Genomic DNA, 17,464 nt, shown 5'->3' with positions numbered 1-17,464 from the left:
AAAAATACAAAAATCAGCTGAGTGCGGTGGCCCATACATGTAATCAAAGCTACTCAGGTATCTGAGGCAGGAGATTCACTTGGACCTGGAGGCAGAGGTTGCAGTGAGTCAAGATTATGCCACTGCACTCCAGCCTAGGGGACAGAGCAAGATCCTGTCTCAAAAAAAAGAAATTAAAAAAATAAGGGTAATTAAATGGCTTATTAAATAGCTTACAGTCACATATAAAAAGTATACACATGCATATGCCATGTATACATATATATTGCATGTACATATGTGTCTTTTGTAGTTTTGAAGAGTGCTCCGGGAGGAACTACATCGTATTCATCTATGTGTACTTATATTTAGTCCAGTTACTGGAATGTAGTAGATATGCAGTGAATAAGTTATGAAAAAAAGTGAATTGACATGTGCAATGAGAATGAACTAGATAAGCAAAAAATATAATTACTTGGAACATTAAACAGCTATTTGTTTAAAAGACAATATTAACATGGAAAGCTGTTTATGACATAATGTTAGGTAAAATAATATAGAAAAATACCTTGAATAAATAAGACAGATCATAACTATATCAAAGTGTTAAAATGAGATTTAGAGACAGGGTTTTGTTCTGTTACCCAGGCTGGAGTGCAATGGTGTGACCATAGCTCACTGCAGCCTTGACCTCTTGAGCTCAAGCAATCCCCCTGCCTCAGCTTCCGAGTAGCAGGGACTAGAGGTGCATGCCACCATGCTCAGCTAATAAAAACTTTTTTTCCATAGAGATGGGGGTCTTACCATGTTGGCCAGGCTGCTCTGAAACTCCTGCCCTCAACTGATCCTTCTGCCTTAGCTTCCCAAAGTGCTGGGATTACAGGCATGAGCCACTGCGTGGTCAAAATGAGACTTTAAAAGGTTCAACTATGGGCATTGTTATTTCTTCTACTTCCTGTTTTTTCTTTAATTAACATGTTTCTTAATCTTACAATAATTTGGTATATTTACAGAATTATCAGGAAATGTTATAGGAGTTGTATTTGTGACAGTTCTTCTATTTCTGACATACCAACTCACATTACTATCTAACTGGCAGAGCCTAGAAGACGACTAGTTAGGAGACATGATAGTTTATTAGCTAAGAATGTGTTCATCTATACAGAACAGGTAACAGTTTAATAAAATTGGGATTTACTTTTTAAACATATTAAGTCTAGAGGCAGCCAGTCTAGGATGGCTACAGCAGTTTCAAGATGTTATGAGTGACCCAGTTTCCTTCTATCTTTCTGCCCCAGCATCCTTAGTTTGTTGTTTCCATCTTTATATTTTCCACATCATATTCACCTTCCTTTTTGTCATGAAACTCCATCTCCATCCTGTTATTATTCTAGAAGAAAGAACAAAAGGAAGAAATTCAAGGGGTGACTCTGTATTAGGAAAGGAAATGCTTTTCTAGAAATCTCAAGCATGTATCTAGAAGTGTATCCCACAGCCATCCATAACTGCAAGGGATCTAGGGAAATGATTTTTTCAGGTAGGCACATTGTCATCCCTCCTTCAAAAAAAGATGGGCCACATCCGAGGTAGAGATTGTAGAGGATACCTTTTCTGGAGTAGTAAAACTTCAGCAGTCTGAGGAGCCTAAATCCAAGATTTTGAGTTCAGAATTTGGTGCCATTTTTCCCTTTGAGGCAATTAACATTCAGAAAGCAGTAGTGGAGAGAGGCTGAGAAGCTATTCAGAGTTTTCAACTGCCTCAAGGGGAGTGGGTGTGGGATTGGGTGGGTAAAAATTTTGAGTTCAGGACCTAAGGAGAAAAGATTTTAAGTTGGAACTGGGTTATACCCTGGAAGTAACTTTTAATTATTCTCCGATTGGATTAAGGTGGTCTGTCCCTAATCTAAATGACTACCAATATGTCACACCTCCCAATATTCACAATCTCGTGTAGTTCCTTCCCACACTGAAGCTGAGCTTGGCCATGTGACTTGCTTTGGCCAGTGACACATTAGTAAGCATGATAAAAGTAAAGGCCTGCACATTGAGGCTTGTCTTTTTGGAATGTCCCCTCTTGCAACCCTCAGATTATGATGCTGTGAGGAAGCCTAAATTAGCCATATGGAGAAACCATGTAGAGAAAAACCAAGGTATTATAGCTAACAGACTTCTTTCTGTTCCAGCATCCTTAGCTTGTGGCTTCCATCTCCATATTTTCCACATCATGTTCACATTCATTTTTGTCATGAAACTCCATCTCCATCCTCAAGTCCCAAGACTTATGACCCTAGTTAAGCCATTCCAGCCAGGCCCCACTATGCCCACACTAATTGAAGCCCCAGACATCATGGAGCAGAAATGAACCACCTGTACTATGTCCTGACTGAACTCCTGTGCCAGAGAATTCAGAATCATGAGCAAATAAAAGAGCCATTGTTTTAAGTCATTATATTTTGGGGGTGGTTTGAACACAGCAATAAATAACTGAAGTACCGCTAAAAGCATAAAGAATGTATAACAACCTAATTGTTAGAAGGGAATGGAATTAAAAATAATCTACAAGAAGGCACAAAAGGACAGAAAAGAAACAGAACAAACGAGAAAAACAGAAAGCCAAGAGTAATATGGTAAATTCAAATATGAGCTTCTAGGCAATTCTATGTATGAGTAGACACAGACCAAGATCTGTCTCAGTAAGATTTTAAATGTAAAGATCTTCATCTTTTACCTATTGTCCTCTGAATTCCTCCCGTATCATTCTCACCTTAGTTTAATGGCCCTGCCTTGATGTAATTTGAAATAAGCTGCTGAGGAAATAACACCCTTAATCTATTCATTGCTGGTGTGCTTACCCAGTCTGGTTTAGAACAGTTTAATAAAGGCTTAGAATCATAATGTCTATGATTATTACCTCTTAACTCCTAGTTTTACTGACTTCCATGTCTGGAATTACCAGCACTTTTGTTTTTTCATATATACAGATTATAGGAACTAAATGTATTGTTTCTTCCTTCACTACTGAAAATCTATTCAATATATAGAGTTACACTTTAAAGTATTTTACAACCCAGAAAATATGGCCATTCCGTATGTGCTGTGTATTTCAGAGGTGCTCTGCAAGCTCCATGAGGACAGGCATGAAGTCCAGGCTACATGATTGGTACGTAATAGACGCTCTGAGAGACATTTGCTGAATGAATAAATTAGTCACTACGGCGTTTGTGGGCTTTAAAACACAAGTAAATGCACTTCTATCGTCAAAACCTGAGAGCTAGGTTCCCCTTCTGCAAGGTGGCGTACAAGGCCCACGAAACAGTCGGCCGCCGCAGGTGCGCGGCCCGTCCGGCTTGTCCCGCGCGGGGCAGGCGACCTCGTCTGGTGGCAGTGGCGGAGGCAACCGTTTGCTTCCTCACAGGGTGCGTCGACATCAGGGGCTGGAGGCGTCTGGGGAGGAGGCAGATAAACAAAGCCAACCGCACCGAAACGGGTCGTTCCGTTTCACATCCTCCCTCGGGTGCCTGGGTCTCCTCGGAACAAAGTGACCCACCATCTGTCCGCAGGCAGGTGGAACCCGTCCCACGCGGCACACGCCTTCCTTTCTCACAGCCGCGTGGAGACGCGGACCCGCGGGGACACCGCCGGCGCGAGAAAGGACACGCCCCCTCGCGGGAATACAAGTCCACGGCACACAACCCGCGCACCTCCCCTGGAACGAACGCGCACGCGCGCGCAGGGGGCGGGTCTTCTTCTCGGCACCCACTGAGCGCCCGGCCTCCTCACCCCACCCCACCGCGCTCCGGCCTCCTAGGCTCCGCCTCCGCGACCGGCCGTCGGGAGGAGGCGACCGGAAGCCACTTAAAGCAGAGATCGAGGTGACAGGCGAGCTGGCTGGACTCGGAGCGCGATCGAGGCTTTCTGCGTTCGCGGCGGCGGAATGGCCCGTGCGCGGCTGGCCGCGTCGCCGCTCTGTGGTCCCTAGACGCCGGGGCCCGCCTTCGGCGCTGACCTCCGGCGCGGACACTGCTTTCGACTCGGCTCCTGTCGTCCGTTCTCTCAGGGTCCCTTTCAGGTAAAGGGCTCCGGGAGGGCACTGAGGGGCTGAGGGACCCTAGCGGGGAGTGCGAGCGCCGGCCTCGCGGCTCCGGCCCCGCGCCGGCAGAGTGCCGGGCTCTCGCAGATCGGGTGATTGATTTTGAGACTGCCCTTTGTACCGAATTCACTCGGGTCCCGTCAGCATCAAGATGGAATTGGTTACACTTCTTAGGCACTTAGAGCCTCTGGCAGGTGTATACATCAGACCGAGGCGCCGAAGGATTTAGTTTGGGTCGCCGGCGCCTGCCCCTTCCCCGTTCGTCAGGGTGGGGGCGCGTCTATGCGGCCTCCCCCGCGGGCCGACCCCGGGTGCTCCGAGGCGCCAAGGAGCCCTTCCCAGACCCGGGGGAGGGTACGGCGGCTGCGGGAGTCTTCCGGCTACCCTGCGTTTCGGGCTGCAGCCCAGAAGTTTGGAAGCTGTTTTCACGTTAACTTTGAGAGCGCGCAAGTCTTAGTCTTCCTCCCCGCCGCCGCGGGAAGCGCCCGCGGCGTTTCCCCGGCGCTTCGCGGCTCAGTTCTGCGAGTCCCCAAGACCCGCTGGACGCTCTTCGGGAGGTGGGCTGAGGGGGTAAAGAAGAATTAAAGGGAGAAGGCGCTGCGAGTGGCCTCTGGGATGTAGGGAGGCCGGGGCGGGTCGTTGGTCCGAAGGAGGCTGGACAGGGGTTGGGGGGCGCCCAGGCGCCTGCTGAGGGGAAGGCGGGGGCGGGGACGCCCGGGAACACCCGGAATTGCAGAGCCGGGCGGCGCCTCAGCGGCGCAGCGCGGACTTGGCGCGGCCCGACACCAGGAGCTGAGCAAACCGCCGCGGCCGGCAGGAGGCGTCGCTCGGACCCGGGCTCGGCGCCGGGGTGTCGCGCGGCGGCAGGCGGGCAGGCTTTGGAGCGGCGGTTTCTTCGGAAAGTGCATTCGGCCGGGAGTGATGGAGAACCTCGGCGTCACGAAGTGAGGGGTGTCGCGATGTGTCGCCTGCCGCTGGAGACCGGAGGATGTGTCCTTCGCATCTTTATTTTCCTGTTATGAAAACTAATTGAGGAACTAGGTTCTAGTGGCTTTCCCCCTCCAGCCACTCCTCCAGTTCTCTGCTTCTTCCTCCCAGTTTTGTTTCCGAGTTTGATGAAGGGCAGTAATAGGAAAAGTTGCGCCCGCGCTTGCGTGTGCACGCGCAGACACACATATAAATAAAATCGATTTAGTGTCTCTTTTACCTTGATTGAGTTTGATAGGAGTGGTTAGAGTGTGTGCGCGTGGGGAGAGCGCAGTCCGGTTTGGTATGGTGAAGAGGGAATACCACAGTCTGTGCCAATTGTGCCTTGAGGCAATAGCACCAAATGATGAATAATAACGCCTGGCTTGGCTGCTTTCCAGTTGATTTATGTCTCATGTCAGATCCCTTCTTCTTCGTGAAGCTTTCCCTAACAATGCCAGCTCACAGTGAACTCTCCTTTTTCTGCCTTTTCTTTTTGTACTTATCATGTACATTTAACACTTTGTTATAAACTGTGCTTTGTATTTTACTTTTCTGAATGTGATGGACTTCTTACACATAGATTTATGACTCTTTCCAATTAGATTTTTAATATTCACTTTTGATATGTGCTTTTCTTAACTAATTCAGCTGACAAAATATATGTGGAACACCAGCTGTGTGCATTGTGGTAGCTAGGCGCTTTACTGGGCACCTAGGATGCATATTTGATTAAGTCATGGGACCTTGCGTCACAGATCTCTTTCAGTTTATTGGACAAGAGAGAAGAGGATTAATTGCTCATCACCATTCCTTTCTCACCTGGCACAATCTCGGTAAATGTTTTCAAATTTCAGTTTTTTTCAAGGGGTCTGATTCTTGGAAGAAAGGACTTTTTTTTGTCTCTTTCAGTAGTTGATTAGGAATCTGAAATTTGGTGTGTGTTTTATATTGTTGTTTTGTTTTTCTATAATATGCCTTCATTTGCCCTTTAAAAATGTGTATATGTAACTTTTCTGAGGACGAGAACTAGGAGGCTTTTTCTGTGTTACCAAGTTGTGCTTGTCTTCTGACACTGTGCAGTGGTTGTTGCTGATGGGGATTCGTTACTAAACACACCGTTATATTCTACCAGTAATGGTAATGTTTTTGGGGGTTGCAAAAGTAGACTCAACATTCTTGGGTAGTATATTAGAGCTTTCTGAATATAGAAATGCTTAACAAACTCCTGGCTTTCTCCCATATAATATTTCAGTTGAGAGCCCCTGTTTCTTGTGTATATTCTTATACCCTTAAATTCACTCACTGTTTAAGTTTGAAGTTTATCTTTCATTTGATGAACTTTTAAACTTTTTGTCAACTCATGAGATAGGTGATACATCAACAACTATGAGGAGAACCGCAAAGCTGAGGGGAAGTGTGGTTTCTGCTGTCATCATCTAGACACAGTTATTTCTACCTCCCATTTCCCACCCCACTCTAGCCTTATAGTAAAAATTCATAACCTGGCAGAATTTCAAACTGTTGTGTATTCAGCCCACAAATGCATGCCAATGGCCTATTGAAAGACTCTTCTACTTTTACCTGCTGTGTGCTTTTGAATAGCCTTGGGTGCTTTGGAGCCTTAATTTCTCAATAAAATTTAACATTGGCCTGTAAAAACTAAATATAGTATAAGAGGAATGGTTTCAGGGAATTAGGACAAAAACAAAACATTTTAGTGAATGAATGAAATCCAGTTGCTGTCAGTTTGTAAATGATCATCTTCCTTCCTTTCCTCGTAGAATTTTTCGACTCTGAGGAGCAATTGGAACTAATCCACATCATGGAAATGGAAACCACCGAACCTGAGCCAGACTGTGTAGTGCAGCCTCCCTCTCCTCCTGATAACTTTTCATGCCAAATGAGACTCTCTGAGAAGATCACTCCATTGAAGACTTGTTTTAAGAAAAAGGATCAGAAAAGATTGGGAACTGGAACCCTGAGGTCTTTGAGGCCAATATTAAACACTCTTCTAGAATCTGGCTCACTTGATGGGGTTTTTAGATCTAGGAACCAGAGTACAGATGAGAACAGCTTACATGAACCTATGATGAAGAAAGCCATGGAAATCAATTCATCATGCCCACCAGCAGAAAATAATATGTCTGTTCTGATACCTGACAGGACAAATGTTGGGGACCAGATACCAGAAGCCCATCCTTCCACTGAAGCTCCAGAACAAGTGGTTCCAATCCAAGATCACAGCTTTCCATCAGAAACCCTTAGTGGGACGGTGGCAGATTCTACAGCAGGTCACTTCCAGACTGATCTCTTGCACCCAGTTTCAAGTGATGTTCCTACTAGTCCTGACTGCTTAGACAAAGTCATAGATTATGTTCCAGGCGTTTTCCAAGAAAACAGTTTTACAATCCAGTACATTTTGGACACCAGTGATAAACTGAGTACTGAGCTCTTCCAGGACAAAAGCGAAGAGGCTTCCCTTGACCTCGTGTTTGAGCTGGTGAACCAGTTGCAGTACCACACTCACCAAGAGAACGGAATTGAAATTTGCATGGACTTTCTGCAGGGCACTTGTATTTATGGCAGGGATTGTTTGAAGCACCACACCGTCTTGCCATATCATTGGCAGATCAAAAGGACAACTACTCAAAAGTGGCAGAGTGTATTCAATGATTCTCAGGAGCACTTGGAAAGATTTTACTGTAACCCAGAAAATGATAGAATGAGAATGAAGTATGGGTATGTATTTATAACAATTTGTAGAACTGTTGTTAAATGCTATAGAGAAGGTAAAGAAGCCTAAAAGCTTAGTAGGGTGGTTTCTTTCAGTAGTAACAGGTTTTTTTTTTTTTTTTTTCCACGATTATTCTTTTGACTGTGCTATCCTGATTTTTCATGGTGGGTGAATGCAGGCTATTAACTCAACCAGACAATGAAGGTTTTATGATTTGAACAATTCATATGTCACTCAGTTCAACGTGCGTGTGACTGAGAAGTTGCACATACATTAAATATTGTGAATTAAATACTGTTTTAATCACCCAAGAAAAGCTGGCTTTTGAAAGAAAGTCTGGTGAATCTTACTATAACATAAATAATGAACACCTAATTTGTTTCATTTTGAAGCTCTGCATATTGAATAGCTGTTATTTTTAAAGAAGAATAGTATTGTCGAGAGATGTTTGTGGTCCTCTTCATTTCGAATGGTATAAACATCTTTTCTGTGAGTGATTCAGAAGTTCCTCCCATACTTCTGGATCTTTTTATTAGTTTCCTTGGAGCTTTTCTCCATTAAGTTTATATTATAGATAAAATAAACTTTCCACAATTTAGGATACTTTTTTTTTTGACTTGGAAGAGTCCTTTAACAATCAGTGAAGGGATGAATTTATGTTAAGGTATGTTTATTACTCAAACAATTATCCTTGAGTTTTGGTATGCAAGATGTGTGTATACATGTAACTCAGTTCTTTTAGTATGGATGTCTAAGCAGCATTCACTGGCAGGGAACTGGTATTTCTACATCTGAATTCTTCTTTAAAATTTAAAATGAAGAAAATGATAGTTGCCTGATGTAAAGTTGCTTGTGCAAAAATGGCTATATAATAAGCATTAATCTCTGCATGTCTAAGTTATTTCTCCTGTAGCATAGAAGGAGCTAAAGTGTGTGGTGTTAATAGCTATTTGTGTATGACCAAGAGTAAGGATTAAAATTAAAAGGGAGAGAAGAGCACTTCTGTCCATGCTGCCTGATTGGGGAGGCCATGAGGGCAACCTAACAGCTTCATAGCTAATGAATGGCTTGGTATAGTACTGAGATGCATGACCTATATTGGGGTGGGGAGAGGGGAGTGGAAATACACTGAATATACCATCCCAGAAGTCCAGGAGAAAACACTTCCTTAAGAGTCATCTTTGTTCACAGATATGTTGGTTTACACTACCCATGTATTTAGAGAGTCAGCAAATGGTGGCAGTAAACCATTTCCAAGTTGTCTGATTCTGATAGTTTTCATGTCAACCTTCTGAATTCTGACTGGTGCGAGAGCTTGTTCATGTTACAGAAACTTGGTCTTTTTTTTTTCATTTATCTCATTCCCCTTAAATAATAGGTAAATGATTGTCTTTTAATAATTTTAATATTTCAGTTATATAGTACAGAAATCCATGTGTCTTTTTAGCAACTTAATTATCATGAGACTTGAACTTTGCATTTTGTGTTTCAAAAGGGAAGTGTGGAACAAGAAGAGAAACAGTATAAAGCCCAAATTCAAAAGTATTACATAGAAGACCCTATGAGATAAAAGTAAGGTCATATCAAGAGTGTAGTTTTCCTGACTGTAAATGTATTATCTTGATAATATATTACATTCAAGATTCCACCTTGCTTCGGTAGTGAAAATCTTATAATACAGCTAAGTACTTTTAACTTACTTTTTTAAATCAGCATTGGAAGAGAAAAATGTTTTTCCATTTTATCTTAAAAATCTTTTTAATAAGGTATTTTCCAAAATCTCTGTTGCCTATGAGCTAGCAATTCTAATTGCTACGTCAAGGGTAATTAATTTTATATACTCTCAAAGCCACTCTAATCCTTCTATCTCCAGATTGCAAAACTCTGCAGAACAGTGGCTCCCATTTCACTCTCATGAAGCAAATTTCCAGTCTGCTGAGTATTTCAGCATCTTGGTACATTAAATTTCTATCTGTTTGAATTGATCAGGAAGAAACTAGCAGGATTATTGGCCAACACATGACATTCTGTTACCATGAGAACAAGGCAAGACAATCGTTTTGATCCTAGAAAATCCAGGAATTCTTAGGTCAGGAGCATATGGGTATTTTTTATCCTTTGGTAAGATTATTTTGCTTAAGAATAGACATAGATACAGGCCCATAAGCATGCATTATTGTATTATGAGGTAGTTGCAATGGGTGCTTGATTTCCAAATCATTTTTAATGAAGTAAACTAATGTTTATCTGACACTTGGGAGAAGAAAAGTATAAGTGAATTATTATAATTATCATTGCTCTTACTACATTGTTAGTGGTAATAAGTGGTCCTATCCTGGGAAAATAGCAAAAAGTGTTAACTGTTAAATTACTAGTAAAGTGAAGTTCTCTGAAGATTACAGGAAGAAATGTTGTAATATAGTAGATAGCTAAGTGTCAAAAATTAGGCTTTTGGGAAGTTGACCTGTGGTCATTGCAACCTGGTTTTCCTTGTATTCTAAAGCGATGTTGTGTTTCCTGGCAACAAGATGCAGATAACGGCATGTTGAGCCTTGCTGAGAGATTCACAAACAAGCTGAAGCAGCCCAGGTTCACATGGTTACCACATTATTTGGCTAAAGCTATTAATCTCTGTGGTCAGGCCTGTAAAGCTGGTCTATCTGTGCAGATTGCACATAACCAGGAAGTGTGTGTTCAGCTGTGTATATGTCCAAGTTGGAACCAGCAGTCTTTGGATTCAGAAATAATGAATAATGAATGGCAGTTGTTTATCCCACTGTTTTCAGTAGTTTATATGGTTTGGTAAATCATTATATTCTGTATCCATAACATCTTCATTGTGTGATACTTGGGGAAAGTTCATAGTTCTGGGTCTCTAGCAGAGACGAAAGTTCATAGTTTCAAACTGTACAGATAAAAATCTTTTTATTTAGCTTTGCAAATGTATTGGATTTAATACCTAAATCTAAATTAGATGTATAGTGTTCATTTTATTCGCAGGAATGAAATTGGAAAGGAAGTTGAACTAGATAAATTCACAGGACCTTTCCAACTTTTTAGTCAAGATGCTTAGATACTAAAAGCACATTAAGAAAGGATTTCAATAATACATGCTTATTTATTCCTTGTAATGAAATTATGATGTAATCCCACTTTGCTTTCTCATTCTGCTTTTGTACATCTACAAACGTTCATTGCCAACATCAACTGCGTACTAGTGTGTATGAACTTCCCAGATATAGATGCTGAGGCTTCTTTTTTGCACATGAGATGAGCCTTGGAGAATTTCCAAATTCCAAATATACAGTTGAGAAACAACATTGAGTGTTGTGTTTTAGATTAAGAAAGCACAGTCTTGAACAGTGTAGGCACTCATCCTTAGTAGACGATGACATTGGATGGCAGAATTAAGCAGTTTTAAAAGAGCCTTGCACACTGTGGAGTACTGTTGTGGATAATTGAAATTATGGAGGTTGTGCAAATCTCTCTTTAGCAAACAAGATCACCACTAGTTTCATATTACATTCATTTTAAATTGAGCCAGAACAATTTTCTAGTTATTTCCACCTATCAAGAAGGGACACACTGAAAACCTTATTTTGGAGGCTACCTGCAGGTGCACGTATGACCAGTGATTATTTCTAATTCTGAATTTATTGAAAGAGAGTGGAGGTGAAGAGGAAGAGGAAAGTTGCAAACCCTAAATCCATTATTAATTTTTTTCAGAGGACAGGGTTTTTTTCTTTTGAGATTAATGCTCACTGATAAGGAGTTTTAGTTGCTTTAAGACTTAAGGCTAGAGTGTTGTCATAGTTTTAGTTGCTGAGTGATTTTGATTGCTAATTGCCCTTAGAAGTCTATTTTTAAAATCTGTCCAAGGGACAGTACCATTAGATGACTTCACAGAAACTCTATATAAAAGAGAAATGTATATTAATGATCACAAAAAGCATATACTGTTATAATCCCTATATGACTTGCATAGTGAATTAGCTAAACTAGGGCAAGCTCCTAAACTCTACTGGAGTAGTTAAATTAGCCAAGTTAGCTGTGGCGTGCACAGCTGTGATGATGTATGAACTAACTCATTATGTGTTATTGATAACACTGGAGAGAGGAGAACAGCTGAAACTTACTATGCCTTGTGACTTTTGGTAGTTCTTGAATATACACAGCTGGATGAGTTTAAATTTATTTTAAAAATTTCTGCCTAAGAGAGCTCCATAAGCAAGAACTGTGTTTGAAGTGACTGTCAAAATGTGTGCCTTGTGCTTTAGGATAAAGCAATCCAATGAATTATTTTTTGTACTTCTTTATGCTACTATTTACATATGAAATACAACTAATTGGCTTCTATCTATACTAATCCAGAGAAGTTACTGGATCTGTGTAGAGCTATCATGGGAATCAATAGCAATCATTTATTCCCTTTTTGGTTTTTCATCAACAAGCAAATTAGACTTTTTGAAGCAGCTGCCACCTGGCTTCAGGTTGGGGTCATTCTTTTCCTGATGTATTTATGGTAATGAAAATGAACCTTGTCAAAAAGATTTATAACTTTTAAATCAGACAGTTGGAGGAAATAGCTTATAAGGTTATGTGGCATACCCTAAAAATAATTGCATGATACATTATGTATTTTATCATTGAGTTAAATCCAAAGCTCTTACTTTTTATTGTAAGTAAGAAAAAAAGGGAATACGAGTTGAATATCCTTGGGGACCAGAGTGTTTCAGATTTTGGATTTTGGAATATTTGCATAGTGCCCCGGTTAAGCATCTGAAATCCGAAATGCTCCAGTGAGCATTTGGGTATTATCTTGGTGCTCAGAAAGTTTTGGGTTTGAAGCATTTCCGATTTTCAGATTTGGGGTGCTCAATTTATAGTAGTAACTCCATTCAGGATTTAAAACTTCATTCTGCACATAATGGGCATGAAAAAAAAATGCTACTTTTGACTGATAACTCTGTTACGTCCCTGTAAATCTACTTTGTATTATACTAGAATTATCCTATTATACTAGAATTTCTAGATCATAGATTTACAATCTACTATAAAGCAAAGATAAACTTCATAAGTTCTTCTGTGTATTTCTAATTGTGGTCAGTGATCCTCAGTTTTATTCTGGGTTTGGGTGCTATTCCTAAAGGGTAAAGCAGTATGTAGTCCATGCAAACCTTGACTACTCAAGGAATGCTACAGAAATACAGCTATTTGAAATTATGACTTTCTTCCCATGGTTTCTTTTATTTTTATTTATCATCTCCTGATTTGAGACCACCAGATTCTGCATCCTTTGTCTGATGGTGATGATTCTGGATTGCATTTAAATTAGGACCTTAAGTCCTCTTAACCTTGGCCAACAACCTTTAATAATTATCAGTCTCCAATTTGTGAGTTGCAGTTGTCTTTTTGTGGAAGGAAAACTTAGTACATGTGTATATCATTTTTTGCAAAGGAAAAAAACATTTCAAATTGCAAGATAATTATTTTGGCACAACTTGTATGGCTAGTTCAAATTGGAGTTTTGAAAGAAATTCACTTTGTAAAAGTAGTAGAGTTTCCCTTTTATAATAAGATTGGGGTCTTAAGGTAAAGTGAATTCGAAAGATTTTTTTATCTTTGAAAAAGACCACAGTGCTGAAGGTTAAGCCATTTTCCCTTTCATTCTGGGTTTGAAATAGGTGATAGCCTGAGATCTTGGTTTTACCTCTACTTTGCAACACCTTAAACATAAACTGTACAAGGAATAAAATGCATCTGAAGTTCACCATTTCTGGGAGCAAACAAGCTACATATTAGATGTGAAGGATTTTTTTTTTTTTTTTTTTTTTTTTTTTTTAAGACAGAGTTTCACCCTTGTTGCCTAGGCTGGAGTGCAGTTGCACCATCTCAGCTCCCGCAACCTCTGCCTCCTGGGTTCAAGTGATTCTCCTGCTTCAGCCATCCTGAGTAGCTGGGATTACAGGCATGTGTGTCCATGTCTGGCTAATTTTGTATTTTTAGTAGAGACGAGGTTTCTGCATATTGGTCAGGCTGGTCTTGAACTCCCGACCTCAGACGATCTGCCTGCCTCGGCCTCCCAAAGTGCTGGGATTACAGGCGTGAGCCACTGCGCCCGGCTGATGTGAAGGAATTTCTTTAACAAAACTAAATAGGGCTTATTTTTATATTTATAGATTGTTTATGACAGTGCTTTCTAGGGGCTGAAAATTATACCGTATACAGACTCACCCCAATTTAAAATTTCTTCCTTCAGACATTAAACCTAATCCACCCCAATCCCTGACACAGTAACTGAAAGCTTCAGATTTTTAATATAGATAATTCCTTGTTAATAGGGAATTTGAAATTACAAGTGATATGTTCTGAAATACGTTTTTGAAAATTAAGGATTTTATGTACAATAAATTCTGTTTGTAAAGATTTATATTCAGTCTGTGAAGAGGACAGTATTGCAGACTTGAGCTAAATATAATCAATTCTGTGATTAGGAACTCAAATTTTAGAAGTTGATGACATTAATAAACTTCTAATTGTCATTTGTGGAACTTCCAATTTTCCTTGCTGACTTAGCTAGTTACTGTTACTAAGGCAAGCATAGAAGAGAGTTAACTAAGCATTCCTATTTGCGTTTCCACACAACAAAATGTATCTGTCTCCTGGATCTTTCTCTGCTCTGTGCTGTTTACTTACTGGTAATAGCCACTTGACAAAGAACCTTTGCATGGTCATCACAATGAAAGGATAAGTTCTTACAAGAGTGAGAATGCTAGAGCAACTATTCCTTTTCACCTTCTACAGAAACCAGTGACTTTCGAGTATGTGTACCACAAAAAGTTGTGTAAGGAGTGCGTTGAGAATCTCCCATGACTAAGTTGTCTGAGGAAGAGTTCAGTAAATTTGTATTCTTTATGCAAATAGAAGTTCTCTGTTTTGATGCTATTGCCTCTAAGGAAGGATTTGTGAATAATATGTTGAAACATAGTACTTCTTGTAATGATTAGAAAATATGTTTAGGCTACACTTACAAGAATTTCTCTTTATTACGTTAGCTTTTTTTTTTCTTTTTGAACTAATTTGGAGAATTCTTAAATTTTCCCACTTATATAGCCAAAGAGTTTGGATGATCATCTTTGGTCTAATTTTTCACCAGCACTTGAATGGCAAGGGTGGAGATCAAAGGGTGAACTTTGCTTGCTGTAATGCATGTGCTTTCAGAATCTTGCATGCACCCTGTGATCTTCACAGCTCCTGCAGCTGATCAAGGTGTAGAGAGGGCAAACGGCACAAAATACTCTAAATAATTTCCTGCTGTGGTTGGTCTTTGGTTTCTGACTGTCACCTGGCTTAGCTCTTTCATTTCCAGGCATTTAGAGAGTAAAAATTAGCACAGGATAAACACTGGGTTTGCCTTCTAAGGTTTAATTACATCCTAATAAAAGAAAGACATCCCCAACAGAGTCAGGGCAAAGTATGTGAAACAGAAGGACCTTTGCTTGCTTGCTTTCTGACATTTGGATTATCCAAATCCTGGCGGACATCAGAAGCATTATGTAAAGTGTTTTACAAATTTGTTACTCAGAAATAATTTCGACTCTCTTAACTGATAAAATTGAATCTATCACAGAAACTTGGCTTTGTAGAATCCAACTCCCTCAGAAAAAGTTACCAATTTAAGACTATGTTGAAAGGTTTTGTTATAGCTTATAAAACCTAGACAATAAAAAGACTCTCTGTCTTTTCTATAGGAAGTCTTTTTCTCCAGCAATTTGTTTAGAGAACTATCAGAGTGATGAATTCTCTCTATATAGTTTGCTTGTATGCATTCAAGTCTCTAGTCTCCTGAAAGCTGTTTACTCATCTCTGGGTTATTAGCATCAAATACGTAGTAAGTCACCAATGAGTATATTTCTGATTCTTTCATTGATCAGTTAGTTCATCTGGACTAATGGGGGAAAAAGCCAAAGCTAAGTAATAGAAAATTCTGAATAAAAACCTTTTTATGGGAATCATTTGTAATTTAAAAGTCAAAGCAGAAATAAATTAAGCTAATAGTTTATATCTTACTAGGCATTATTAAAAAATATTTTTGTGATAACTATAACTAGTATTTATGTGTAAATGAGTGCTGAATTGAGGTATTTGAAAGCAACTTATTTTTAAGTAATTTTATCATTTACATATAGTATTATATTTATGTAGAAAAAAATTATAAACACATTTATTTTATTCCTTTTTAAGGGATGTCAAATTCTATATTTAAAAAATTGAATTAACCACTATTTGTGCCTTGAATACATGGGAGACATTTTTTATTGTTTACTTTGAGATTAGATAGAAACCTCAATTTTAAAAATATTTTTCTTAACAAAGGGGATATCTACTCTTCTTTATAAAAATCAGTGATTGCATAATGTAAGGTAGTATAAGGCATGCTACCAATTTTTAAAAACTAACCTGTGTCTTCTATCCCAGCTGTTCTTACAGAAATTAAGTTTCACTTTCTCATCAGGCCATGGTTGCGAAGTATGTCTCACTTATAGTACCTTCTGTGATCTTAGGACATGTGACTGAACTTGAATAAAAGTTAAGGCTGTATGACACTTCTGGTACCTTCATGGTGCAAAATTTAATCCCACCCTACCATAAATAGATGGCAATGAGATCTTCTGATCTTATAAGTGTAATTTTTATTTATGAAAGATTTTAGACTTATCCACATTTTATTGGAAAGTCTTTTTGTGTTCTTTGCTTTGATCTGTAGTTTTGTAATAGAAAACAAACAACAAAATAAGCCAGCATAACAATATTTTAGTAGGTTCTTTTCCTTAAGTAGATATTATAATTTGCTTTTAGTGGTTGCGTTGGGGCCAGTGGACTTCATTGTGTGGTATTATTTATTAGGGGTTTAGCAAACATCTAGATGTATGCAAATGACCATGTCTTAGCATCAGTGTGTTTTGAGAATAAGCTGTGTTATGTTTGTTTAGTTCTCTGCATGCTTTTGGAGAATGTATAATTAAAACGTTTAAAAACAGATTATCTTTTTTCATTTAGGAAACTTACCTGCCTCTCTTTCTTCTATCTCTTATCCTTTCTTTTTCATTTCACTGCGTTCACTTCTAGAATGACTTTTCAGACTACAGATGTCTAACAATTTATGATTCAGACATGAGGTTTGGCACACAGATAAATGTGATTTCAGACAGAATCCTTCCCACTAACTTGCTCCCTTCTTGGAAGCAGGAATTTCCAAGATGTCTCAGGAGATACCAAGGGAGCAGCAACATAGAATTTTGCCTAATGATCACTTCTTCAAGAACTGATCCCGAGAAATACATTGTATCTTAAGGTGGGGAACACTTTTACCTACCCAAAAATCTTTTGAGGTATTTAGATAAATCCATGATCTGAGTTTTATGTTAATAGTTTTACAGTGTCATAGTGTGGTAATTAAGTATAGAATTTTAAACTCTGAGGCTGGGTGCAGTGGCTCACACCTGTAATCTTAACATTTTGGAAGGCTGAGGCAGAAGGATTGCTTGAGACCAGCCCAGGCAACATGGCAAAACCCCGTCTCTACAGAAAAATACAAAAATTAGCCGAGTGTGGTGGAGCGTGCCTATAGTCACAGCTACTGGGGATGCTGAGGTGGGAGGGTAGTTTAAGCAAGGGAGTTCAAGGTGGCA

General features: G+C 39.8%; 2 protein-coding genes across 2 annotated transcripts in view; one reads left to right on the top strand and one right to left on the bottom strand.

Moving 5' to 3' along the window:
- Positions 1-1,096: 1,096 nt before the first annotated feature.
- LOC111550136 lies at positions 1,097-4,273 on the bottom strand. Its single transcript, XM_023223400.1, has 4 exons — positions 4,235-4,273; positions 3,527-4,087; positions 3,244-3,423; positions 1,097-1,369 (listed from the first exon to the last, which is right to left on the bottom strand). Exons 1-4 carry the CDS (start codon positions 4,271-4,273, stop codon positions 1,283-1,285), a joined length of 867 nt encoding a protein of 288 aa, XP_023079168.1. The 3' UTR covers positions 1,097-1,282.
- Positions 3,599-17,464, top strand: part of TIPARP (TCDD inducible poly(ADP-ribose) polymerase) — a 32,210-nt gene continuing 18,344 nt past the window's right edge. Inside the window, exons 1-2 of the mRNA XM_023223355.2 lie at positions 3,599-4,048; positions 6,820-7,777. Coding sequence (XP_023079123.1) covers positions 6,861-7,777 — 917 coding nt within the window. The 5' untranslated portion in view covers positions 3,599-4,048; positions 6,820-6,860. The remainder of the gene's footprint in view (positions 4,049-6,819; positions 7,778-17,464) is intronic.

This window comes from Piliocolobus tephrosceles, chromosome 2, assembly GCF_002776525.5.
Source record: "Piliocolobus tephrosceles isolate RC106 chromosome 2, ASM277652v3, whole genome shotgun sequence".
In the NCBI taxonomy this organism is placed as follows: Eukaryota; Metazoa; Chordata; class Mammalia; order Primates; family Cercopithecidae; genus Piliocolobus; species Piliocolobus tephrosceles.
The sequence above is the reverse complement of the archived record's forward strand: the minus strand, read 5'-3'. Positions and strand labels throughout refer to the sequence as shown.